The following is a 26,405-nucleotide window of genomic DNA, read 5'->3' on the forward strand; positions in this document are numbered from 1 at the left end:
ATTGTGTGAGAAGCTGGTGGTGACGCTTATCTCCTGAGGAAAGAAAACATTTCCACTGTTCGAACATTCTGAAAAGAGAAGCGGTATATTATTCGTTGTCTATACTATATATACGTTATTTATACTATATGATACTGGCTCACTTGTCGCTCTAGAGATATGGTTTGTATTTTGGGATTATATATTACTTATTATTTATTTATTTATTTATTTATTAATGGCGGGGTTTCTGCGCAAAAATGTCTTGACGTATGAAAGGCTGTAGCTTCAAATAATAATAATGATATTAATAAAAATAATAATAATATTAATGATAATAATAATTCCTTATTTTCTTCTCTTGTCCATTTCTTCCTCTGGTTTGCTTCTGTAGCTCCAGTCTCTGGTTGTTGGTTACTGTCGTTGTGGTGGTCAGTTGCTGGATGACGACCTCCAAGTACCTGACCGTCTTCCCCTTCAATTGCAGAGGTTCCATTTACGTCGTTGTCGTTTAATTCTTCATTTCTTTCCATCATTGCTGAGTTTTGCTACTTAACCCATAGCTGGACCCTACCACATCAAGAATAGGTACTCATTTACAGCTGAGTAGACTGAGGAAATTCTGGTAAAGATCCTTTCCCAAGGAATCAACGCTGAGGAGATCGGTCACCCATCCAACGACTGACCAGCCGCAATGTTGCTTAACCAGTCAATTGACGACCTAACCCACTCTGCCACGGCGCCACATCCCCAGAAATATACAGAGACAGGAGAATGACAAACAGAACAGAGGAATGGCACAACAAACCAATGCACGGACAATACATGAGACAGACTAAAGAACTGCCCAGCGATGACACATGGCAATGGATACAGAGGGGAGAGCTAAAGAAGGAAACTGAAGGAATGATAACAGCGGCACAAGGTCAGGCCCTAAGAACCAGATATATCCAAAGAACGATAGATGGAAATAACATCTCTCCCGTATGTAGGAAGTGCAATACGAAAAATGAGACCATAAACCACATGGCAAGCGAATGTCCGGCACTTGCACAGAACCAGTACAAAAAGAGGCATGATTCAGTGGCAAAAGCCCTCCAGTGGAGCCTGTGCAAGAAACACCAGCTACCTTGCAATAATAAGTGGTACGAGCACCAACCTGAAGGAGTGATAGAAAACGATCAGGCAAAGATCCTCTGGGACTATGGTATCAGAACAGATAGGGTGATACGTGCAAGTAGACCAGACGTGACGTTGATTGACAAAATCAAGAATAAAGTATCACTCATTGATGTCGCAATACCATGGGACACCAGAGTTGAAGAGAAAGAAGAGGGAAAAAAAATGGGTAAGTTTCAAGACCTGAAAATAGAAATAAGAAAGAATATGGGATATGCCAATGGAAATTGTACCCATAATCATAGGAACACTAGGCACGATCCCAAGATTCCCTGAAAATAAGGAATCTGGAAAAACAGAGGCTGAAGTAGCTCCAGGACTCATGCAGAAGAGTGTGATCCTAGAAACGGCGCACATAGTAAGAAAAGTGATGGACTCCTAAGGAGGCAGGATACAACCCGGAACCCCACACTACAAATACCACCCAGTCGAATTGGAGGACTGTGATAAACCGCCCCCCCCCCCCCCCCCCCAAAAAAAAAAAAAAAAAAAAAACCCCCCCCCCCCCCCCCCCCCCCCCCCCCCCCCCCCCCAAAAAAAAAAAAAAAAAAAAAAAAATGATGATAATAATATTAACTTTATTAAAAGTAATGCTTGAGAGAGGGTCTGGTTCTTAAGTACAGTAATAATAATAATAATAATAATAATAATAATAATAATAATAATAATAATAATAATAATAATGTTTAAATATAAAGAAATTAAAAATTGTTAGAAAAATGTATTCGCAGGAAAACTGAAGAACTTGGTGAATCTCTCTCTCTCTCTCTCTCTCTCTCTCTCTCTCTCTCTCTCTCTCTCTCTCTCTCTCTCTCGTCTCTCTCTCTCAGAATAGACTGAAACACGAGCCACATCCTCTTCAAGAAATGTCGTAATGCAATTCATTCTTGCGATTGCGCCGTCATGCGTGATCTAATGTCCAAGAAATTTTTATACCATATTAGTCTTCGCGAAGAAGTGCCATGAAATGACATTCCTTAAAAAATGAGGTGTTACCCCATTCTCTCTCTCTCTCTCTCTCTCTCTCTCTCTAAAAGTTGGTTGATAATCTCCCGTTCCTAGTTTTGTTTATCGGTTAACTGAAGTCGTTTTTAGTTTCTCGTAATTAGTACCTTGGGTCCCACTGAAGCTAACTCTCTCTCTCTCTCTTCCTCCTTCTCTCTCTCTCTCTCTCTCTCTCGTTTGTGAGTAAGATTATTAGAGCTTCCGTTTTCATGTATTTTGAAGCGAGGAGGCAAGACGTATTGTATATCACAATCTTGATGTATTTTGATGTATCTCCTTATTGAATTTTATATCATTTTCGTCATCGTCAGTTTGTCATATCTTTGTATCTAACCTTTATATTATTTTGTCGTGTTTTCTTCTCGCGTCCAATTTATCAAGCAAACAAGATCTAGGAATACAGTAAATGCTTTGAGCAATTAATTCGCGTAAGAATGAACACGACATCATGAATTATTTTTAATTATTATTCACACGCGATTATCATGGATGACTTTTAACAGATAGTGGAGATAAAACACAGTCATTTTAAGCCCAGTCCCGTCAGCTAGTAAGCGCCAAGAATGGACTGGCTCTAAGTTTTCAGTAAGTTAAGTGGAAATCGAGGTTTGGGGTTTAGCCTTCTTGTTTTGAATTCGTGTTTATAATATCCCTTGAAAGTTGATTTGTCAAAACGATTTCCAGGTCGTATTATTAATCTTGTTGTTGTTGTTGTTGACGTTGCTATAGCTTTCTCAATTAAATATCAATACTTGAACTTCCTCTCTCTCTCTCTCTCTCTCTCTCTCTCTCTCTCTCTCTCGCTCTCTCTCTCTCTCTCTCTCTCTATATATATATATATATATATATATCTATATATAGATATATATATATATATATGTTTGTGTCAATGTATATATATATATATATATATATATATATATATATATATATATATATATATATATATATAATTATATATATATATATATATTTATATTATTATATTATATATATTTAGCATTAGCATTATTATTGCTGCAGCATGCATTATCATATTTCAACAGCGAATCCCCAAAACAGTCAGTGTTGCATAGCATCTAATTTGGTAGGACACATCTGTAGACCTTGGGCTCTGTGACAGCTTTGCCTTCCTGAGAGAAGTCACTTTCTCTCCCCCTTCCCCCCCCTCCCTCTTCTTCTTCTCTCTCCCCCCCTCCCCTGCAATTTCTTCTTTCCGCAATTCCCCCCCTCCCCTCACATTTTTTTTCTCCGCCCTTTCTGTGATACATTTTCGTATGTATTGTACGTTTAACATTTACGTGTTTTCCTTGTCTGTACATGTCTCTAGTTTAATTCCATATTGGGAAAATTATTCTCTCTCTCTCTCTCTCTCTCTCTCTCTCTCTCTCTCATTTTCGTATTTCCTTTGGACCTCCACCCAATTTCCTCCTTCTTCCCATCCCTTCTTGCTTAACCTCCTTAGCTCCTCCCTCCCCCGCCCCCATCTCCCAACCCCCCCATCCCACCCAACAACCTTTCTCGTCTCGAGGCATCTCGATGCCCTTCAGTGTGGGAGGGAGGGCGCGGGGGGGAACGGAGGGGCAGATGGTTGTTGTGGGGGGCGAAGGGACTGGCAACTGGAAGAGGCTGTGTGTGTGTGTGTACGTGTGTGTGTGTGTGTATGCCATGATGCCCGACCGAAAGGAGGGAGGGTACTACTACTAGTCGATCAGTTGGCGCTGTGGTGGTGTGTTGGTCATGTGCACCTGATGTCCGCTGAGTGAATACCAAACCCCCCACCACTACCCCAAACCCTCACCTTCTTACTCGTCTTGACCCAGAGACCTCCCACAGACCCACCTCCTCCCCCTCCCCCCACTAACACTGGCCTCGTCCCTCCTCCGCCAAGTGTGTGTGTGTGTGTGTGTCGCAGTGCCAGGCTTCGAACGTCTGACCTATCTCTAGGAGCGAGAGAGGAGTCTTAGTGGACCCGGACCTATCGGGACTTCGAGTGATATTTCGGGGATTGTGGTGCATTGCGTTTTTTACTATTATCATTATTTTGAGTGACGCTTTGAACTGGAAAAATAAGAATGGAATCCGACCATTTCTTCGTGTATGGGACCCGTCGTCGTCGTCCTGACAAACGACTCTGGAATGAGCTAGTTTGTGTTGATCATTCGTGTCTTGTTTCTGTAATGAGCTAAGGACAGGCTTCTCATTATTGCGTAGACTCGGACGAAACCCGGCAGGTTTTCGCTGGCGTGATAGAGCATAAAAGGTGCTCTTGTGTTTGTGATAAAGATACTACTCTAGCGAGTGTTTCTGCCTCTTCTCTCTCTCTCTCTTTCTGTGTCTGTCTCTCTCTCTCTCACTCCTTCGCCTATTCTCACCTGGAGGTTCGCGATTGTTTTGATTTTACTGAGCTTTAAAGTAAAAACAAAAAAACAAAAAAAACAAAATCCAAAGCATCAAGAGATTGCTTATCAGCCCGAACAGGTGTTGCGTTGTTCCTTAAAAGAGAGAGAAAAAAAACACTCGTGATTCATTGTTATTGTAGTCGCATAGGTGGAGGATTTTAAAACTTATCACAAACCGAAAATTACAGAGTTTCAAGAGGACACAGTTAACGTCTTGCTCTAAAAATAAAAGCCTCGTCACTCGAGAAGGAGGGTTGAGTAATTACTGTGAAATTCTTCAGCGTTCTGACCGAGCTACTGGACTCGTTAGTAGAACTCGGCCTCCTCCTGTTTGAGCTTTGGGTTTCTCTTTGCAAGTGATTTCAGCCCTCCGCCTTTGAAGAGATAAAAACATTTTAATTTTGTAGCTTTTGTCCTGGATCCCATTTTAACAGAGTTGCTTGTGTCGCGCGTTCGTTCCTGTTGACATTTTGCTAGAACTTAATAATCTGTTTTTATACACTCGTATTGGCTGCGTAGCTTGTTTTTATAATATTTAAGCTTGTTTTTTTAAAGTGGACAGAAAACCTTTTCATAAAAAAGGAAACTCCCGTTAGAATATGCTCCATTTGGCTGCTGGCGTTCTCGACCTTCAACATAAATTTCACACAGAGACGAGCGAGAGTGAAAATGAGCGAGATCTCGTGGCCGGGGAATCGCCTTTTCTTGCAAATCGAGGGTTATCTCCGATGCCCCGCACCGCGGCCGTTGCGATGATAGAAACTGCGCAAAAACCTCCCGGTGTTGATACGGAAAGAGAAGAGATCCTCCCGAAGGAGGAGGAGGAAGAGGAGGAGAACAGAAAAGAGTGTCTTTTGAAGGAGATAGAGAAAGAGGAGGCGAACATTGTAGTGGAAATTTCCTCCTCCACTCATCCCGAGACTGAAGAGAAATTAGAGAAACCCGACGTCGAAGGTAAGGCCCAACAGGTTATGAAGGCGGACATCCGCCACTTAAAAGACATGGAGAGTGCAAGCTGTTTGGTCAAGGGGGTTCTTCCCCCGATTCCCCACTTTCATTCAGAGAAATCTCCCCTTCCGAAAGATTTTCCCGTTTCCCTACAAGTCTGCTCCTCCCCCCAGCGGGACGCCAGGTCCTGCAGCCCCGAGAGTCAGACTTCCGATATGCAGAGCTCGAACTCTTCCTCCCGTTCCTTGGACGACAGTCCAACGGAGGTCAAGGAGGACCCCTTTTTCGAGTGCCACCGTCCCGTGGGGAGAGGTCCCAGGACCTTGCATCATGGCCCCCACGAATCCCTCATGACGGACAGTGGGATATACGATAACGATATGCTCGAATCGGATTCGTCCGACTCCTTGGAGGAGGCGGGAGAGGACGGCCCCCCGGGGGAAACGAGGCCAAAGGTTATTGAGGAGCCTAACGGTATCGAAGAGGCGGGGGGTCGTGGGGGTCGTCATGCCTTTGCAAGTAGTGAAGGGACTTTGGAAAAATGTGCGAGTGAAAGTGAATTTTATGCGGAAATTGCCGATACCTCTAGTCCAATCAAGTCAAAAGACGACAGTGAGCCTAGTCAGCAAAGACCAAATTCAGTCGACTTGTCTTGGTACGATTCCGCGTCGAGTGATTTTTACATCAACTCTGCTTTCGAGGGAAATGTGAGTGGCATTGCTGAGTTTGACCCTGCCAAACAGGGGCATTATTTACCCGATCCAGAACCCAAAAATGTAGGCAAGAGGATGGTCATGCTCATCGAAGAACCCAGGAGGAGAGAGAACACTGACGCCTCCTACAATACGGACGAGGACGAACTGGCAGCTTATATTTACGACCCTCAAATCAACGACTCCTACAACACGTGCCTGATGAAAAACCGCGAATTTCTCAAGGACCCTTACATCGAGCTCCACCGAAAAATTCAGAAGGACAGGGAAAGGGAGGGCGATATCTTGGAGGACAGTTTACAGGACCCGTTGGAGGACCCCAATTTTGCCCTGCCCTCCTCCCCGAGCCCCTTACCCATCCCGCCCGATTACGAAGAGGAGGACGACGAATTCTTTATGCAAGTCGTACCCCCGTTCGGGGACGTGACCTCCAAGTCTCATGGCCTCATCGACTACAAATTTGAGATGCATGACGCTACCTGGGGGGTGTCCAGTGGGGAGGTGTACTTCGACCTGCTCACAGGCCAGAGGATTCTCTCGACCATTTACGAGTTCGAGGTCTCGTCGGACGAGGACACAGACTCATACAGGATGACCGATTCTCGCTTGAGTGACGTCGAGGAGGAAGAGATAAGATATTTCAGAAAAGACTCCTTAGAGGAGGAGGAGGAGGGGGAGGATGAGGATCCCTACTCGTTCTCCCGTGACACACTCAGTGCCGGAGAGGGGGAGGAGAAGGACGGAGGTCATACGTCCCACTCCCAGCGGCCTGTATGTGCGAATGTTGGAGATGAAAGGGACTTGTTGAAGGGGGCAAATGAAAGTGAGAATCCCAGTCTCTCGGCAGATAGGGAACGAGGGGAAAGTAGTATTTCTCGTGATACGAGCGTGAGTGATGCATGCACAAATGATGACAGTCCGTTGAATGCAGAAACATTATCTCATCTCAGTGACAGAATGGAGCGTGACGGTGATGGCAAACACTACTCTAGTGACAATAGTGATCTCAAAGCCACTTGTGAGAAGGACGAAGGCAAATTCGAGCACAGTGGACTTCCTTGCGTGAAAGATGAAACTGGTGCCTTTGTGATGGAGACAGATAAAATTAACCGTGAATCAAAGGACAAAAGTGACATTCGTAGCGGTGACGAGGAATGCGAAGAGGGCAACAATGCCGAAACCGCGCAGGAGAATTTGAATGATTCCGCAAACGAAGACGCACACATTTCGATAGTCGTCACCACTGCCGATGAAAACTCTAACGATGAGGAGGACTTCTTCGCAAGTGATACTTTCATTACGACCCGCGATCATTACCAGTGTAATGACAGTTCCGCCTGCGTCGCCGGGTCAGGCAATTGCGGTGGCAACGCAATTAACGCCGATAGCTGCAGAAATACCCTTGAGGTAACGGGCACTGTCAACTCGCACCTGAGTGACGACGAAGCCTTTCAGAGCGACGCTGAAACTGATGTCACTTACGTCAGTAATCACGAAACGGACGTACATGTCACCAACAACGGACATCACGATGTAGCTAACATTGCTGAAGCTGGCTTCAGCGACTCAGATGAGGAAAAGAATGCCCACGGGCACAAAAAATACCCTTCGAAAGGCAGAAATAAAGGAAAGACGAATTTACGTAAAAAGGGTGGTGACGCTGTAGATGACGGATCTGTCATGAGCGATGACGCTCAAGCGGCGGCCTCCTCCAGCGCTGGAAAGTTTGACCCAGATCATACTGGTTCCGGTGACAGTCGTCAGGGTCCAAACAAGGATTGTGCGGCTGACAATCAAAGCAAATCTGAAAGATGTTCTGCTGAAGGAAGAAACGCTGAAGCTTCTATTACTGAAGCTGAGTCTGTTTCGTGTCGTGAAACCGAAGCTCTTGCTGCTAGCAGTAGTGACCTAAGGAAATCTGGAATGGTTGACGCTAGCTGCATTGAAGCTGATGCGCTGTTAGATCGACGTGATTTTCGTGAATTAAGAGAAGAAGAAATAAATGAGAATAACAATGTCAACATTGATCAGAATTATTGTTGCAATGACGGGGACTTTGCGTTGTCTACAAAGGACATACCAGAGGCAAAAATCTGCGAGAATTGTGAAAAAGAAAATAAAGAGATGTTCCCAAATGATAAAACCAATGAATGGAAAACTTCAGCTGACTATTGCGCAGAAATAGAAAAAACTGGCAACTCTGCCGTTGCAGAGGAGGGACATTTAAGTAGAGGGAAGAAGAGCAATTGCGATTCGTCATGCCGGCAGCATCAATAACAAAAGAAAAGCAACCTGTCATTGATTCGATTCAATACACGGAGGAAGTTGCCGAGGACCTTCATCTCCCCCCAGGGCGAGTCTCTAGGGTCGTTTGTGTTTGTTGTGACAATCTCATCGGCCAAGATATCCTTTCGAGAGACTCTGCATCTCCATTGAAGGGCGGAGAGACGGAGGGAAGTGACGAATCTGAATCGAAATTGAGGCGATCGTCATCCAATCGAGCAGAATGCGAAGGGATGCTTGTCAATATCGGTCGCAAGCAGAAGTGCCAAGAAAGAAACGCAGGAGAAAACTGTCGCAAAAGTGTCGATAAAGATCGGTACTTGACGGGTGAAGAATTCGAAATCTGCGTTCCCGATCTCCCCCCGGCGAAACCCAAGAGGTTATTTTTAAGGAGATTGTCGAGCGAACTGAAAACGCCCGGGAGCCCCCCACCTGGGCCTTTGTTTGACAACACAGCAGGTGATCCCGACGACCCGGATTTGGCCCAGCCGCCCATCAAGCCCAAAAGGAGGCGGCACAGCCCCATGTCCCCCCCGAGGAAAATGAAGAGGCTGCACAGAACCCCATCGTCCGCTGTCGACGGAGACTTGGAAAACGGAGAAGCCATAGAAAGGGAGATAGAGCGAATGAGTCGAGAGGAGCAAACTGGAGAAAAGACTGCTGCAGCTGTTGGCAGTGGTGTCGACGTTCCCGGCGGCGGCGGCGTTGCGATCTATAGTGGGTCAAGTTCATTCGGTGCAGAAACCGCCGGAGAAGCTCGGGGTAAACGAGTTGGCACTGGCCCAGATCCTCGTGATCCAGGTAGCCACCAATTGGACCTGAATACTAATTCCTCCTGCGATGGGGAGATAGGGTCGTCACCTGACGCGCATGAAACGCTTGTTAGTCAGTCACGCGGAGAAAGGGCAACGAACGATCAAGGTGAAGGCTGCTTTGCAGAAGAAGAGAAAGAAGCCGCCGATGGCGTTTTCACTAGACCTACTACTAAGGTCTCAGAGGTAATGGCATCATCTCTCGACACGAAACAGCCCTCTGACTCTCCTCCAATGCCTCACAAATTACCCGAATCTGCTCAGAGTGAGGATGAATGCGCAAGAGACGAAGAAAGGGCTGACACTCTGAATAATAATGATGTTTGTTACGTACATGGTTATACTCCGGGAGAGGCTGGCGATGGCGGTGACGATGGTTTTCCAGACAAACCGGTTACAAGAAGTACCGACGAAGAACAGAAAGAAGAAGAAGAGTGCCACGAGACCACCGTTGTCGGTAACAGTAACGTCTTGCGTGACATTACTAACGAACTGGAAACTAAAGTAGGTCACTCGAATGTTGGTGATGTTGATACAGAACATTCAAGTACAGGGAACGGGGTAGAAAACAACAAGGAGGTCTCGTGCCCTCGCCCCCCTAGGAGAAAGAAGAGATCTCATTCCTTCAATACATTTAAGGATAGTCAACGCATCCATTTTATAACGACAAATATTCCACCTCAGGAGGAAGTTAGAGACCCGAGGACTCCTCCAAAGGTTCCGCCGAGAACTTACGGTCGTTTCCAGTCCCTTCCTCGGCGCCCAAAAGCGCAGGAGGGCGTGGCCGCCTCTGGGCGCCATTCTGCTGCTGGTGCCGGAAAATCGGTGGGGCGATCGGCATCGACGGCAACGTGTCGCCCCCACAGCATAAGAGACCGGGCATCCGTCGCTAACGACCATCTTGCGCAGGTGCCTTCGAGGAGTCCGAAGTTAGCTGCGACGCAGGGCAGCACCCCCTCAAACACCGTGAAGTTAGTCTCCTTCCATCCACACACCCCTGGTTTCGGTCCCGCGACCCCCGCCGAAGTGCCTAATAAAAACAAGAGGCTGAGCGATTCCTTCAGGAAGAAGGGGTCCTACATGAAAAAGCACTACTTATCTCTCCCTCGAAATCTGGCCAGAAAGTTGACGAACAGTTCCGATAAAACCGACAACCCCGTGACGACCTGCTTCCCTTACCTGTTTCCCCGAAAACAGAAGGACCTTTACGATTTCAATTTTCCTTCTTCCCACCCGTCGGAAATCCCCGAGCCAGAGCCTTACGCAAGAGCCCCCTCGACAGGTTCTGTGGAGAGTTTCTCTAATCTCTTCACTTTCTATTCGTCGATGGAACATTATGAGCAGCCTGATCACAGGATTGAGAATCCATTTACCAAGGACACAGTACTCAGTCACAAAGAGATACCACAGGGGCAGGTTGATAAGATTCCACCGCAGGCCCCGCCAAGGAGGAATAGAAAGGAATCCCCTGCGGCATCGATCTGCAGCGAAAGTAATTCAGTAAATCTGAATGAATCTGCATCGACGTCCCAAGATTTCAACATTAAGCCGTCGAATTCACCAAATGATGAAAATAAAGAAACGCCCATTCACGCGAAGGACACCAAAGAAAAAGATAATATTTTGGGTGATGATGACAGCACGAAACTGCGCAGTGAGTCATCCTGCGCCGCGGAAATTTTATCCCCCAACGAATGCAATGACCCCTCGGAGGTTTCCGAAACGCCACGAGCCACAGACAACTCTGTGAGAGAAAATGATGACCACACAGTAGTAGAAGAAGAAGGAGAGGAGCCATCTCATAAAACTGCCGAAAACAGAGAGAACATAGTATTACATAATGATGAAACAATCGAAGGTAACTCTGTGACAGACGAAGAAAAACTTCATCCGCTACGGAAAGGCGAAACGACTTTGACGACCGCCGATCTCGAAGGTGTTGCGACACCCACTACTACACCCACAGACGTTTCCGTAACCCCCCCAGAGGTCTCACAACAAAAGCAAGTCCCCTGGACGCCTCCGAACGTGGCCCTCCAAACATGGGCCGAAAGGCAAGGGGTTCAAGAACTCGAGTTTACCCCCCTGTCACTGCGTCGCCTCACTTTAGAGAAGAGAAAGGAGTACGGATCCCTGAAGGAAAGGAGGATCAAGACTTATCTGTCTATGGGACAGATCGACTGGAAGAAAGATTTCTCCCTCAGAGAAAGGGACTGGAAAGGCTACCAGTCCCTGGAAGATCTGGGAGGCAAAATGTTTGGATCCATGGATGATATTCGTCAAGGTAAATAAAGTCATCTGTATATCGGTGTAAACCTACTCGGTGACAGGAATTCATGAAAATATACTAAAACAAAAATTATTTTCTTTAAATTCATTTTCTTTTTTTTATTTATTTAAAGTGGATGGTTTATACTTTCTCGGGTATATTGACAAAAAGTTTCAAATTATTCCTTTCAGTGTCTAACCCTGGCTTTTTCTTTGAGTAACATTCTTACCTTATTTTAATGGTAAACTATATAATATATATATATATATATATATATATATATATATATATATATATATATGTATATATATATATAGAATACGTATATATATATATATATATATATATATATATATATATATAGTTATATATATATATACGTATATATATATATATATATATATATATCTATATATATATATATATATATATATATATATATAAAATCAGAAGTTTTAGTTTTGCGTTTCTGCCTGCGGTTTGATTCATAAACTTTCATTTTCAATCTCCATAAGTAATATGCAACTTACTTACACACCTAATCCATTAACATATACAGTACATCATTGCTACCTGTTTGACAAGTGGTATTTTTGAAACCTAACTGACATTTGCAGGAAGACTGCAAGCATTCAACTTTATTATATTGGAGGGCCCCCTGAATATCCTTTTCTTTACACAATCCGACGTAATATCTACAGCTTGCTTGCAATCATATGTTATTCTGGTCTCTCTCTCTCTCTCTCTCTCTCTCTCTCTCTCTCTCTCTCTCTCTTTCTCTCTCTGTATATATATATATATATATATATATAATATATAAATCTATATATATATCTATATATTATATAGATATATATATATATATATATTATAATATATAGATATATATATATGAATATATATATATAATATAATATATATTTATATAATATATATTATATATATATGACTGGTAAAAAATGTTCTGTAACAACAGAGTTCCATCTAATAAAAGGAGCCCATAAAAACACCAAAACCATAGAGAAAAAGAAAAAGTACTATATTTCAGAGACTGCTGTCTCCCTCTTCAGGTAGATGAATGAGAAAAGTTTACAGAAAAGGTGGTATTTATACCAAGAGGTCCATCCACAAACAAGCCATTTTAAGTCACCCCCGCTGATAATCTTCTCTAATCTTCTTAAGGGTTGGTTGAATGAAGACGTTGTCGATCGTGTCCGAAATCCATCCTCCTTTTGAGATGTTCATTTACCTGCCTCTCTTTTATTAAGGCCGATTCCATCATTTGACTCTTGTACCGGCAGTTGCTGCTATAAATTACACGTGACAAAATTCCAGTTTATTCTATGGTTATGTTCATTTATATGGTTGAAATAGCCGAGTTCTGTTGTCCATACCTAACTGACCGTTTGTGTTGTATTAATCTCTGGGGAAGGGATTTACCTGTAAATCCGATGTAAGATTGGTCACAGTCCTGGCATGGGATTTCGTATACCCCAGAGTCCTTTGGAGATGTCTTTTGTTGGACGTTAATCAGGGATTTGGCTAAGGTGTTTGGGTAAGTAAATACAAAAGGGTTCGATTTTCCGAGGGGGTTGGTTATTCTCTTAATCGTGTCCAGGTGGGGAATTATTATTTTATTGTTGGGTGTATCTCTGGTCTTGTCTTTAGTAGGGTCGGTAGAAAATTACGTTAGCTTTGTGAATTGCTTTCTCAATTATATGGTCAGGATATTTTAAAGACGAAAAGTTGCTTGCGAATTAGTTCAAATTCTTTTTCCAGGAATTCTGGGGAACAAATTCGTAAGGCTCTTAAGAACAAGTTACTAGCTACACCTATTTTGATAGAAATGTCATGATAGCTGAAGTAGTGAATGTATGAAAGTGAGAACGTTGGTTTTCTGTATATGGTAAATTTGTATTCTGTCGTATCTCTGATTATTAAAACATCAAGAAAAGGAATTTTGTTGTCTGTTTCCCATTCAACTTTAAATTGATGCTGGGCACTAATGTGTTTTAATTTCGAGAGGAATTCATTGAAATTGCCCCACCTATTATCCCAAAATGTTAGGATATCATCCACGTATCTCATCCACAGCATGTTTTTGGGTTTTATTGCATTTATTACTGTAGTTTCAAAGTATTCCATGTACAGATTGGCTAGAACAGGACTTAAAGGACTACCCATACTACACCCGAATTTTTGCTTGTAGAATGATTCCCCGAATGAAAATACGTTATTAGATGCACATAATTCAACTAGCTTTATTATTTTGTCAAGCGCCAATGGAAATGATCTGAATAGGGGGATAATTTTACCCTTAAAAACTGAAGAACGTCCTGTACTGGTACTTTAGTGAACAGGGGAATCTACATCAAGGCTTAAAAGTTTTATGTTGTGAAGTGGTATATGTGCTTCTCTGAATTTGTGACAAAAATCTTCCGAATGTTTAATGTGACTGGGAGAAAAAGTGCCTAAAAAAGGGGAAAGGAGGCCAGCTAACCATTTAGAAATTTTGTAATTGAAAGCACCGGCACATGAAACGATGGGTCTGAATGGAAGATTGTCTTTTGTGAGTTTTGGGAGGCCATACAAAAAAAATAGGGTAATTTAGGATTAATTACTTTAAATTTCTCTAATAGTTCAATACTCTTTTTGTCTTTGCCAATTAATCTTACTTTCCGAAAAAATTCTGTGGGAACGTTTTGGGGAGGGAATTTTTCGTCAGTTTTTCGTAGTGTTTGTGTCGCTAAGGAGCTGGTTGATTTTGTCAAGGTAGAAGTCTTTGTCCATTATTACGATTTTGCCGTCTTTGTCGGATCTACTTATTATAACATCTAACTTTTTTAGCGAGTGGATGGCTATCATGAATCTGCGGGGAACAGGATATTTCTATGTAAGTCAGTTAAAGCATTTAGTAACACTCCTTTTAAACATATCTCTTCACGGTTGTAGTTTTTGTCAGATATGAATTTATCAAAAGCCACTATGAAGTCTAGGTTGTTTTTGCGGTCTGGCATGAGGGCAAAGGATAAGCCTAAATTTAAAACTAAATGTTGATTTACAGTATTTTTATGGCCTTCCCAAAACTCACAAAGACAATCTTCCATTCAGACCCATCGTTTCATGTGCCGGTGCTTTCAATTACAAAATTTCTAAATGGTTAGCTGGCCTCCTTTCCCCTTTTTTAGGCACTTTTTCTCCCAGTCACATTAAACATTCGGAAGATTTTTGTCACAAATTCAGAGAAGCACATATACCACTTCACAACATAAAACTTTTAAGCCTTGATGTAGATTCCCTGTTCACTAAAGTACCAGTACAGGACGTTCTTCAGTTTTTAAGGGTAAAATTATCCCCCTATTCAGCTCATTTCCATTGGCGCTTGACAAAATAATAAAGCTAGTTGAATTATGTGCATCTAATAACGTATTTTCATTCGGGGAATCATTCTACAAGCAAAAATTCGGGTGTAGTATGGGTAGTCCTTTAAGTCCTGTTCTAGCCAATCTGTACATGGAATGAATACTTTGAAACTACAGTAATAAATGCAATAAAACCCAAAACATGCTGTGGATGAGATACGTGGATGATATCCTAACATTTTGGGATAATAGGTGGGGCAATTTCAATGAATTCCTCTCGAAATTAAACACATTAGTGCCCAGCATCAAATTTAAAGTTGAATGGGAAACAGACAACAAAATTCCTTTTCTTGATGTTTTAATAATCAGAGATACGACAGAATACAAATTTACCATATACAGAAAACCAACGTTCTCACTTTCATACATTCACTACTTCAGCTATCATGACATTTCTATCAAAATAGGTGTAGCTAGTAACTTGTTCTTAAGAGCCTTACGAATTTGTTCCCCAGAATTCCTGGAAAAAGAGATTTGAACTAATTCGCAAGCAACTTTCGTCTTTAAAATATCCTGACCATATAATTGAGAAAGCAATTCACAAAAGCCTAACGTAATTTTCTACCGACCCCCTAAAGACAAGACCAGAGATACACCCAACAATAAAATAATAATTCCCCACCTGGACACGATTAAGAGAATAACCAACCCCCTCGGAAATCGAACCCTTTTGTATTTACTTACCCAAACACCTTAGCCAAATCCCTGATTAACGTCCAACAAAAGACATCTCCAAAGGACTCTGGGGTATACGAAATCCCATGCCAGGACTGTGACCAATCTTACATCGGATTTACAGGTAATCCCTTCCCCAGAGATTAATACAACACAAACGGTCAGTTAGGTATGGACAACAGAACTCGGCTATTTTCAACCATATAAATGAACATAACCATAGAATAAACTGGAATTTGTCACGTGTAATTTATAGCAGCAACTGCCGGTACAAGAGTCAAATGATGGAATCGGCCTTCCTAATAAAAGAGAGGCAGGTAATGAACATCTCAAAAGGAGGATGGATTTCGGACACGATCGACAACGTCTTCTTTCAACCAACCCTTAAGAAGATTAGAGGAAGATTATCAGCGGGGGTGACTTAAATGGCTTGTTTGTGGATGGACCTCTTGGTATAAATACCACCTTTTCTGTAAACTTTTCTCATTCATCTACCTGAAGAGGGAGACAGCAGTCTCTGAAATATAGTACTTTTCTCTATTTTGGTTGGTGTTTTTTATGGGCTCCTTTTATTAGATATATATATATATATATATATCGAGTTGCTTGCAATCATATGTTATTCTGGTCTCTCTCTCTCTCTCTCTCTCTCTCTCTCTCTCATCTCTCTCTCTCTCTCTCTCTTCATATATATATATATATATATATATATATATATATATATATATATATATATATATATAAAGTAAGACGTGGCTGGCTGGTCCCATGCAGCTTTCACCTAGGCGGATTATGACTCAATATTAGCAATTGTAAGAGAAACAAGCTTTTATTCCGCCAAATTCAGGTCAAAAAAGGTCATTACGAAATCAAGCGCAGAAATATGCGAAGGTCAGGATTGTATAACCGTGAAAATGTGTAGTCATACATTTTGAAACGAAACTTAATAAGACTTGTGAAATCATGTGTTAGTCGGTGCGATCCTTGAAGGTAGTCCGAATCGTGTTCTTAGACCATGGTCCGAACAGTGTTTCGCATTCGTAAGTGTATCGTTAAAGGTCATTCTGATTTAATAAGGTTGGTAAGCTTCTTTTTTTCTATCTTTTCCCATTTCTATTCAGCTTCGTTTGGCTTGATCAAGTTAAATTGGGTTTAAAAAGAAGTGGAGCACTTCTTTGTGAAGCACTAATGTAGTCGTCATTTCCAGGCGAGAGAAAATGTTTGGCAATCCTACATTTGGTTAAGAAAAAATAATCAGACGAATTTCATTACCGATTCAAGATTTCCCATCGTAACATTGAGGGTTACACTCTAAACCGGCGTTATGGTGACAGCAGCCACTAACTCCCTTTCAGAGTGAACTTTAAAACAACAAAGAATTCGTAGCTTGTTGTTGCAGTCGAACGAGGTGGTTCGAACCTCTCTAGACTTTGGTTCGAACGAGATCATACCAGAGCCAGTGACGTCGTTGTTATTCAAGACGCTGTTCCCCACCGTTGTTTGGCCCTTAAGGCTTGTGACGCATATCCGATTCATGTTTCAGGGCTGCGTCATGTGCGGGGCCATTGTCAGTTTACAATGGGTATTATATGTTGTGTAAAATGTTCAACTAAGTATGGAGAATGTGAGCAGTCGTTTCCACAAACAAATACGAACTACTACCAGTATTTTGTTGCGTGGTTGCTGGCCCTCTTTATATATATATAAAGTTGGTTTATATTTGCCCTTTGATTTTCAATAAAAAAAAAGTAATAACTTCCGGTGGCCGTTGTTCCCCCAAGTAGTACTAGGTACCAGGTGACGTTTTTGTATTCCTTCGCCGTCTTGACATTTCGTTTACCTTCTGTTGGGCGGGGTCGGCGATTTCCATCGATATTCATACCACGGATGTGTTTGTAAAATAGTAGATGCACGAATTCGCTTCTTCACTGCCCTGTTTGTTTTCATGATATAATATATTACATGCATATATTACCGTTTGTATTCTACTAGCTGGTTTGCTTATCGGTGTAACGTTATCATGTTACTCTACCAAACAATAATACTTATTTGAGAGGGTAACAGTTGCCGTTCTGTATGCAGTCTTATTGAACACTTTAATTTTATAACTTATTTATTTACGAATTTACTTCAGCGCCTAATTATTTACAACGCATTTCGGTTTACGGTAAACAGTAACTATGTATACAGCGCTATTCCCATAAAGCATGAGCAGTCATGGAAAATGAATGAACAAACAAACTAACTGGACCTTTCGCACCATTTCCTTCCCCAGCAACCCCTGGAGTTTCCAGCGAATATCCCTGGGCTCCTCCCCCCCTTCTCCCCCCAACACCCCTTCTTCCTCCCGCCCGATTTTTGCGGTTAATGTCATATCACATCATGATAGCGTCAGGGAAAAGGGAGAGAGTCATGAACGAATGCCAGTGCTATGTTACAGCAGATACAGGCAGTGCTGTTACGCCGCATACAGGCAGTATTGTCACGGCAGACTATATTGCAAGCAAATTGCTTGCTATACGTCACAGCTTGCATTCTTGTTCAGTGTTCGGATATAGGTCTAATCCAATCCATGCCGAGTGACATAGGCCGAATTTTTTGTCGGATATATTGCATTGTGTACCACAACCATGATACTAAGATTCAAATTCACCAGCAAAATACTGATGAAAGGTATTAGTGTGTAGCTGTGTATGTTCAGTTTGTGGGAATTGTTTATAAGGTCATATCGTGATAAACTGGAGTTTTTTTTTCTATATATTAAAGTAAAATTCTTATTTTTCATTTTATGTCGAGTGAAGAAGTTAATGAACAATTCTTTGAAGCAACAGCATGTGCTTATTTTATAAATGTGAATATACTGTACGTGCATGGCTACTGCTATGAAATATTCGCAGCCAAATATTGATAGCTTTGTGCGGAAAACTAAGCCTTTGGCCTTGAACCAGTTATAGTACTAGCCCTTTTGTCAAGTTCCGTTACCGCTCGTTCAAGAGATTATTTTTATGATTAATGAAAAGATAGCCTGTGCGGTTTCTCTTTCTGATAAAGTTTTTTTTTAAAAATAGAATGATAAGCGAGTGAATATCGGAGAGGTGTAAATGGCAAGATCACAGGATGATAAAAAGACATGATTGCATCACTGGTGTATCCTGTGTAGAGTCGCCCGTTGCTGGTAAACATGAAACGGGTGATTGATATGCAAACTTGTCAATTCCCGACATCCAACTGGGTACTACATAAAATCCATAGACAATACTCTGAATAAATCACGACCGAGGGAATTACGTAGATATCAACATTTTATTAACATTGTTCATAATACTATTTACACCCAGCATGTACACCTGGAAATGTGGTTTTGTAAACTACACGCACTTAACAGATTTGTTCCATGTTAATTGTAGTGTTGCCATCAGTGTTCTTGTGTTATTTTATTAGTCCACTTGGAGAATGAGCTGTAAATTTTGAAATAAGGTTTTTGTTATAATTCTTATATTATGATTTATTTACGGGTACGCAAGCAAACTAAAGGAGGATGTGCATAATTTTGGGACATTTATGGCAGACTGACATGTATGGTCAGATAACCAAAGTTAATGCAAGATAGCCTAAATGTAGGCTAATGTATTTTTGGCCGCCGTGAATACTTGAGTTGGTTTGCACCATTTTCTCCTTGTGTTGTTTGATCAATAGTGCGACGATTACCTTTCTAAATGTTTCATAAACCTTAGGAATAGTTGATGTATTTACAGTAAAATTTAGTAGCTTTGCTTCCTATTGCAGTACGTACATGATATTTAAATTTTTGCAGACACTCCATCTCCGGGCCCACCAGTGGACCAGGACAAGGAGGAGAATCAACAACAGGACAGTAACAGCAAGTCCCAGAAGAGAGGGGAGGACGATACCAGACTGCAGCAGGACCGCTGCGTTGAAGTCTACCCCGAGACAGTCAGGCAGAGACAGAGAAACATGATGACCTCGGCCAATAAGGTAACGGAGATCTGTTCTTTGCCAGTTGAGAGACTGGATATTTCGATTACTGATGCAAGAATGTTTTGTAGAGTTTATCCGATGTTTATTTTGCTTCTGAGTGGGTGAGAGTGTGGGATGGCCGCCCCCTTTGTTTGTGTGCGAGTTTGTATATTTAAATAATCCCTGTGTAGTAATCGGGTTTGGGTTACGGCGAAGTAAATTCTAAGCTGCCCAGGTGTGTTCTGGAAAGAGGGCAAATTATCGCTTACATATGTGTTTGTGTATTTTTTTTTTAAGCAAAGGCCACTGAGACGGGCACCAAAATGCCCTCATCCAACCCTTTCTTGACGAGCAAAAACTGCTAGGAGCGGTGTTAAGAAATTATGAGAAATAACAAAGACGAAGGCGGTAGAACTGAAATTTAGACCATGAAACTTAGTTGTAAGTCAGAAGAAACGGAAGCAGGTGTAGAACTCTAAAGTTTGGCAATTGAGAGAGAGAAAAACCGACACTGAACTTTATAATTCCAAGAGTATAACAGATACCCAGGTTTAAATGTATAGGTGCGTTCATACGGTCGAACAATGTCCGACGGACAAACGTTATTACCAATTAACAATTGTCTGCCGGTCTTTGCCTTGTGAGCAGCGTAAAAACAGTGGTATACAACCTCATCTGGTATCACTGTTTATTGCCAGATCTACTTCCATCGTTTTAACGCATATGACGTCATCCTGCTTCGCCTATGATATGGTAACAATGTTTGTCCTTCGGACATTGTTCGACCGTGTGAACGCACCTTAAGAATAGGTGGCTGCTGGACAAGTGTCACAAGGCTACCTGTGTGGAGGAGGAATTCCTGATCTTAAGGGGTAACTGGATTTTGGGGGTTGTTGGGGGGTGGGGGGATACATATTATTTTGACATTGTACCTGTTAATTTTTTTTATAAGAATGAATTAGTGCTACCAATGAGAGCCTTCAGTATTTTGAAAGAAAGAGTTTACTCTAATCAGTAAACACCATGTGAATACAATAGTACATATACAGTCAGACTTGTAGGAGGAGAACGACGCATTGCATGAATTTCTTTAAATTCTTCCAAGCAAGGTATTGTACAAGCATATGCAAGAAGCTGTTGTGTTTAGCAGTATGTTAACTGTAAATTGTTTTGGAATATGAGGTGAAGAAGTAGTCTGACCACATGTGTGGGATGATTGTATGTGGGCTGAACATGGAAATGTCGATTATAAATACCACTTCTGTTGGGTTTTATTGTCAACATTTTTTTTCATAGTCCTACATCTTAAAAAAATGTTCAAGTTTCCAATGGCTGTCTTAAAAATCAAAGATCTTGCCCTCTGCAGAATGATAAAGATATGGGTAACTTTCTTCACGTTTTGCCCTCCATATGTTACAGCAAAGTGGAAAAAAAGTGGTTTGGGTTTAGGTTTACATACTTGTCATAGTGAAGTTAGAACAGCTCTCTAACAAATGAGACATTGTGAGCAGTTAGACGAATAAATAGACTTTGTTTGTTTTTACCAATGAAAAATGCTCAGGGGTAACATTTCTTACCCGATTCAAGCAGGCTAGTGTGGGCAGGGAAAGTGGATTTAATCTTCACTTATCTCCTGTTGTGGGAGGACGACTTGGCTAAGACCAAGTCACAAGGAGTGAATTCTCCATGGAAACAGATCTCCAACTGCTCTGATATTAGTTTCTTATATTTTTTCGAGTTCCTCATGTAAATAGTAAATTTAACAAGCACATTTTTAAAAAGATTATGCACTGTCAAACCTGTCTAATGTTTGTTGAAAATTTGTCGTTTTAATTTTCATGAGGGTAATTTACATTAAACTATTTTTGGCAGGAGATCTCCTGCTTAGTAATCTTTGAGACTTAGTTTGTGCAAGTTTTTGTTTTCTCCTCTTGCAAAGCCGGAATTGGTAGGTTAATGTAACTGTCATGTTGCAAGAGGTGAATCTTAATAAGATGCAGCTGTAACACCCATACTAAGATGACTTCTTGAATATATTTGGTACAAGAGGAGCACTGCTGTGGATGATAATGAATCCCATTTGCAACACTGCAGTGCTTGTGTTTTTTTGCTGTTTTTTTTTTTTATATTCCTTGCAAAATTTGCTTGCTTCAGTTGTTAAGCAAGATTACATCCTAGTTGATGTTATGAAATAACTGTACATTTATGTAATTACTGGTAATTTTCAAGTATAACTGGTCATAATCATGATTATCATTATTATTAAATAGTTTTACATAACCACTGCTAAAATATTCCTAGTACACATGGGTAGACACTTGCATCTTAGAAAGTGTTTCCATGTACTGTAAGAGTATAAATATATCGATAGATTAAGAATTAATTTTATATAAAACAGATTCTTATGCTAATGAGGTATTTTGTCTTAGCATTTTTAGTTTATTTTTGTATAATGAAAAGTCTGCATTACAGCTGTTGTTTTTTATAAATAAACTTGTACGAAATAGTACAGATTTCTTTAAATTAGAATGTTTATTTTCAGGTCGATATTAAGAACTGGACTTCCAGTGGTAATGATACCCTAACAAGTCCTTCCAAAGTCAAAAAGTTCCTGCCGTCTGTTAAAGCCCTACGAAACCAGTTTGAGACTGGCAAAACCAACAACAACAGAGCAGAGACCAACGGCAACGGCACCACGAATGGGAATCTCAGCCGCAAATCTTCCATCTCAAACTCCTCTGTAGCCAGCTCTATAGAAAAGACAAGCAGCACAAACAGCCTCAGTTCTGCAAACGGTTCAGTAGAGAATCTCCACAGTTCAAACATCGAGAACAGTAGGCCTGTCGATCCTGATGAGCCAGTTGAACCCATCTACAGTCAGTTCAAAAAGGTGGATGAGGAACTTAGAGAGTTGATGAGCAAACCTCCCTCAACCACAGGATGGAATCCAGTAAGTGTTTAAGTGAAATAAGAATGCTATTAAATTGAACTCCCCCTCAAGTGGCACAAGCTCCTGCTGCTTGGGCAGTCTAAAGGGATATGAGAAAAATTGAATCTTCAAGAAAATTGGAATTGAAACCATTGAAAGATATGTTTGTTGATTTTTGTAATGTACATAATGATTAGGCATTTGATTTCTTTAAAAATGTAAGTAACTCCTATTTTCCTTTCAGCGATCTCTACTGAAGCGTCTGTATTATGTACCAGATGCTCCTAAGCACCATAGTCAAGGTACAACTTATATCAACATTGAAGGGTACCTGGAGAAACTTCCTTCCGGAAGAAAGAAAGCCACCTTTTGGAATGCTTGGAAGAGACGTTACTTTGTGGCAAAAGATGGTGTTCTTTATTATTATCAGGTAAAAAAAATTAAAGTAAAATTAATTATCCTTACCAAATCACTCCAGTCAGTTAACGTTACTTTTCTTAATGTACAAAATTTTTATGCTATGACATTGGTGGTTTTCGACACAATTTTTTTGCAGTTAGACACCACTAATCTTTAAACAGTAGTGCGCATTTACTAAATAAGCCCAAGAAAAATAGTTTGACAAAGAAACATTAATTTGACAAATGCATTGAACATAGATTTAATATTGAAAATTAACATATGTGGTATTATGTTACTTTGGCACCATTAATTTATGAGCATAATTTGCATTAAACTGTAGTGTAAATGAAAATAGTAAATGCATATTCTATATTTGAACCGTATACTGATACCAGGAATTCATGTAAAATCTCACTTTGGCTCTGAATATACTTTCAATTACAGTATTGTGAACATTATCAGTGAATAGACTACTTCAGAAATTTCTCTCAAGTTTATACAGTACTACATTCAAGTGACAAAGAACATGCTGAGTATGAATGATTTCAAAGTTTTCATCTTCATGAATAAGTACGAATTCATGAGATGAAGGTTTTATGGTTTAGGGTTAGATTTTTCACTTATGTTAACAGTTACTCTTTGTACCAAGAAGGAAAAATTCTTTTGGAGCCTAATTGTGTTCTTTCCCCATTACCAGAACCCACAAGCAGACAAAGCCAGTATGAAGATGACCCTTATGGGTGGTAAAGTGGAGTGCATGGAACCTAGCATGGTCGGCGTTGATGATGGGGTGAGTTTATTTAAAGTAACAGTAAGTTTACTTGGTTGGTAATCTTCCTTTGTAGTGTAGAATGACTCCTGATTAGTGCGCAGATTTCATTATTGAGTGCTTAGTGCTGTTTGGCCATAGTTTTCCTTGCACTGAACCCTGCATAGATATTTTAAAGGAAATATTTTGGTTGTTCATGGAATGTAGAGTATTTATGTGGGGTAAGAAATATTGCAGGGTTGTTTTTCTTATTGTGGTGCTCTTTCTTAGAAGAAATTTCATGTAGAATAAGTGTTGTAGATAAGGAAGTACTTCTGTGTTTGTGTCCTTACTGTCTCAACTTCACTGGGTCCAGTTTTGTGGAACATTTGGATTTTCCTTCTTCATTTTCATTCACAGTAGCTAAGTTTCCTCTCCAACTCTCTGGTTGTATTTTTTTATTACAGATTTTTACAATATAATGAGTGTCCATGCCAAGTATGGATTATATGATTAACTAGGATACCCCTCTTAAAGTATTCATCACCTTCCACACTAAACACTGAACCTTACACATCAAATGAAAACAGATTAAGGCTAGAAAACATAGAATTATAAGCTGTCCAAGTATTACAGCAGCATATCTAAAAATACCACCTAATAGTCAAGCATTTATGTACTTTATTGTGTGTACTGTACTTTGTAATTTTGTAGATACAGTGATTAGTGTAATGCAACTTATTTTCATGAACCTCCAATCATTTTCATGATCATGTAGCCAGCTCCTCTTGCCATCTCTATACAGTATTGTAGTACAGTAGCGCTTCAGGCATGACTGTCTGTTATTCTTAATGTTTTTCCATCACATACCATTATTTCTGTGATGTTGCATGTATTTGCACTTTTCTACATTGTTTATCCATTTGAATAATATCATTTATCCCAAAAGCTTTCTACTATGCACAAGAAATTTCAGTTCTTGAGCAAGTGCCAGACAATTTTGGAAACATTTCTGAAAATAGTTCGCATGACTATTGTAATTTCATAAGCATTTAAATTAGGTACCTGCATTTCTGCAAAAATTTCTCTTCTGCAAAACTATCTGCTAAAGTTGATAAATTGAATGAAAATAAATTCCTATTAAAGCTCATCTTAATTAGTGGATCTTATACATGCAACTTGTTATTGTTTGAATTCTCTCTTTCTGAAACATGTCTCTTGTTTATGTAAAAACGTGTCGTGTTTGTTGTGCAACTGCCTCAGTTGTCATTTAAAGTGTCCGCTTATTCACTTTACTAACCAATCTCGTCTTCTTTGTCTTGGTGGCCACAGAGCAGGGACTCTAAAGCTGGGGCCATGATCGGCATTGATGATGGGGTAAGTTTACTTTGGGGTCTGTTGCTCTCTGTCATATTTTTATTCCTTACTATCCAGTACTTTCTCTATTTTTTAAATTTCATATTTTTTTTGTTCTAATCCTAATTGTTTTATAGAACAGTTATGTATGTCTGCATCTGGGTATGATGGTTTCTTTCATGAGTGTAAAATGTAATTCATATTATTGTCAAATTAATATGTTGAAGGAATATTTACTGAAACTTTTGACAGTCCCATTGACCATAGACATGTTCTTACTAATCTGTCTGATATGAAACTGTTCCCTGTTGAATGTATGTTATGATGAGTGGTGGGATCCATGTAATTCCCAGTACAGTACTCAATACTCATGAAAGTTTTGTTCACTGCAGAAGGGCCATTATGTGGTCGTGAGATGCAGTTCAAAGCAGGAGGCAGAGAGATGGCGACGTGCTCTGGAAACCCATACGGTAGAGGACTTTGCAAGTCAGTATGTCCAACCTTGGCCCATACCTACAAATCCTACAATGCTTAGAGATACACTTATCATAGATTTGGGTTCCTGTTCAGTCAGAGCTGGTGTCCTGGCATCACAAGGTAGGTTTTATAAGGATAAAATGCACTGTACTTATTTTTGGCACCCTGTTATTATAATGTGTGTGTTTTCATTTAATGAAGCGCTTTTTCTTTAGTTTATCATTTTTCCTTGGTGAAAAAATGGATGTTTAGTTTGGCAATAAAATGTCGTAATCTCCAGTCTCACACAATCTTTCTTCTTCTTTCAGCCACCCTTCCACAAGTTTTCTTCCCATCAGTGGTGGCAACAGAAAGAGAAACCAGACGTCAGATCTGGGGCTTTGATGCCCTCTCACCAGATGTACGATCTGTTTCCTCAGTTTCTTTCCCCGTTAGACCCTCGCACAAAATTTCAAAGGTAAGCCCACACTAACTAACAGTGCCCCTCAGAGTGCATTTGCATACCAGCAGAGTCTGGCAGACAGACATTTATCATAAGCCCCACAGAGGATGGCTTGCAAATTGGCAAGATGTTTGTCTCCGACACCAAATGAGCGTACAATGAGACTCGCCTGTGACGTCAAAAGAAAGCATGTCCGTTGGACACTGTCAGCGCTTACACATCACAGATGTAATTGACTGGCTATTCACCAACCTACAACTTGCACTGAAAACTATCTTAATATTCATGTTTATCAGTAACTTTCAACAATAATAAAGCAAAGTATTTCCAGTGGTTAATCTGATGTTAATTCACTCAAGAATAGTATAGGATCATCATAAGAAAAA

The 26,405-nt window shown here is 40.7% G+C and overlaps 1 protein-coding gene across 1 annotated transcript in view; it reads left to right on the top strand.

The window, feature by feature from the left end:
* Positions 1-5,525: 5,525 nt before the first annotated feature.
* The window catches only part of LOC135223506 (uncharacterized), a 28,522-nt gene continuing 7,642 nt past the window's right edge, over positions 5,526-26,405 (top strand). The window contains 9 exon segments of the mRNA XM_064261949.1: positions 5,526-8,502; positions 8,505-11,605; positions 19,502-19,683; positions 22,208-22,615; positions 22,839-23,024; positions 23,694-23,786; positions 25,077-25,121; positions 25,493-25,697; positions 25,886-26,034. Coding sequence (XP_064118019.1) covers positions 5,729-8,502; positions 8,505-11,605; positions 19,502-19,683; positions 22,208-22,615; positions 22,839-23,024; positions 23,694-23,786; positions 25,077-25,121; positions 25,493-25,697; positions 25,886-26,034 — 7,143 coding nt within the window. The 5' untranslated portion in view covers positions 5,526-5,728.

The sequence above is a fragment of the Macrobrachium nipponense genome, chromosome 10, assembly GCF_015104395.2.
Source record: "Macrobrachium nipponense isolate FS-2020 chromosome 10, ASM1510439v2, whole genome shotgun sequence".
NCBI lineage: Eukaryota > Metazoa > Arthropoda > Malacostraca > Decapoda > Palaemonidae > Macrobrachium > Macrobrachium nipponense.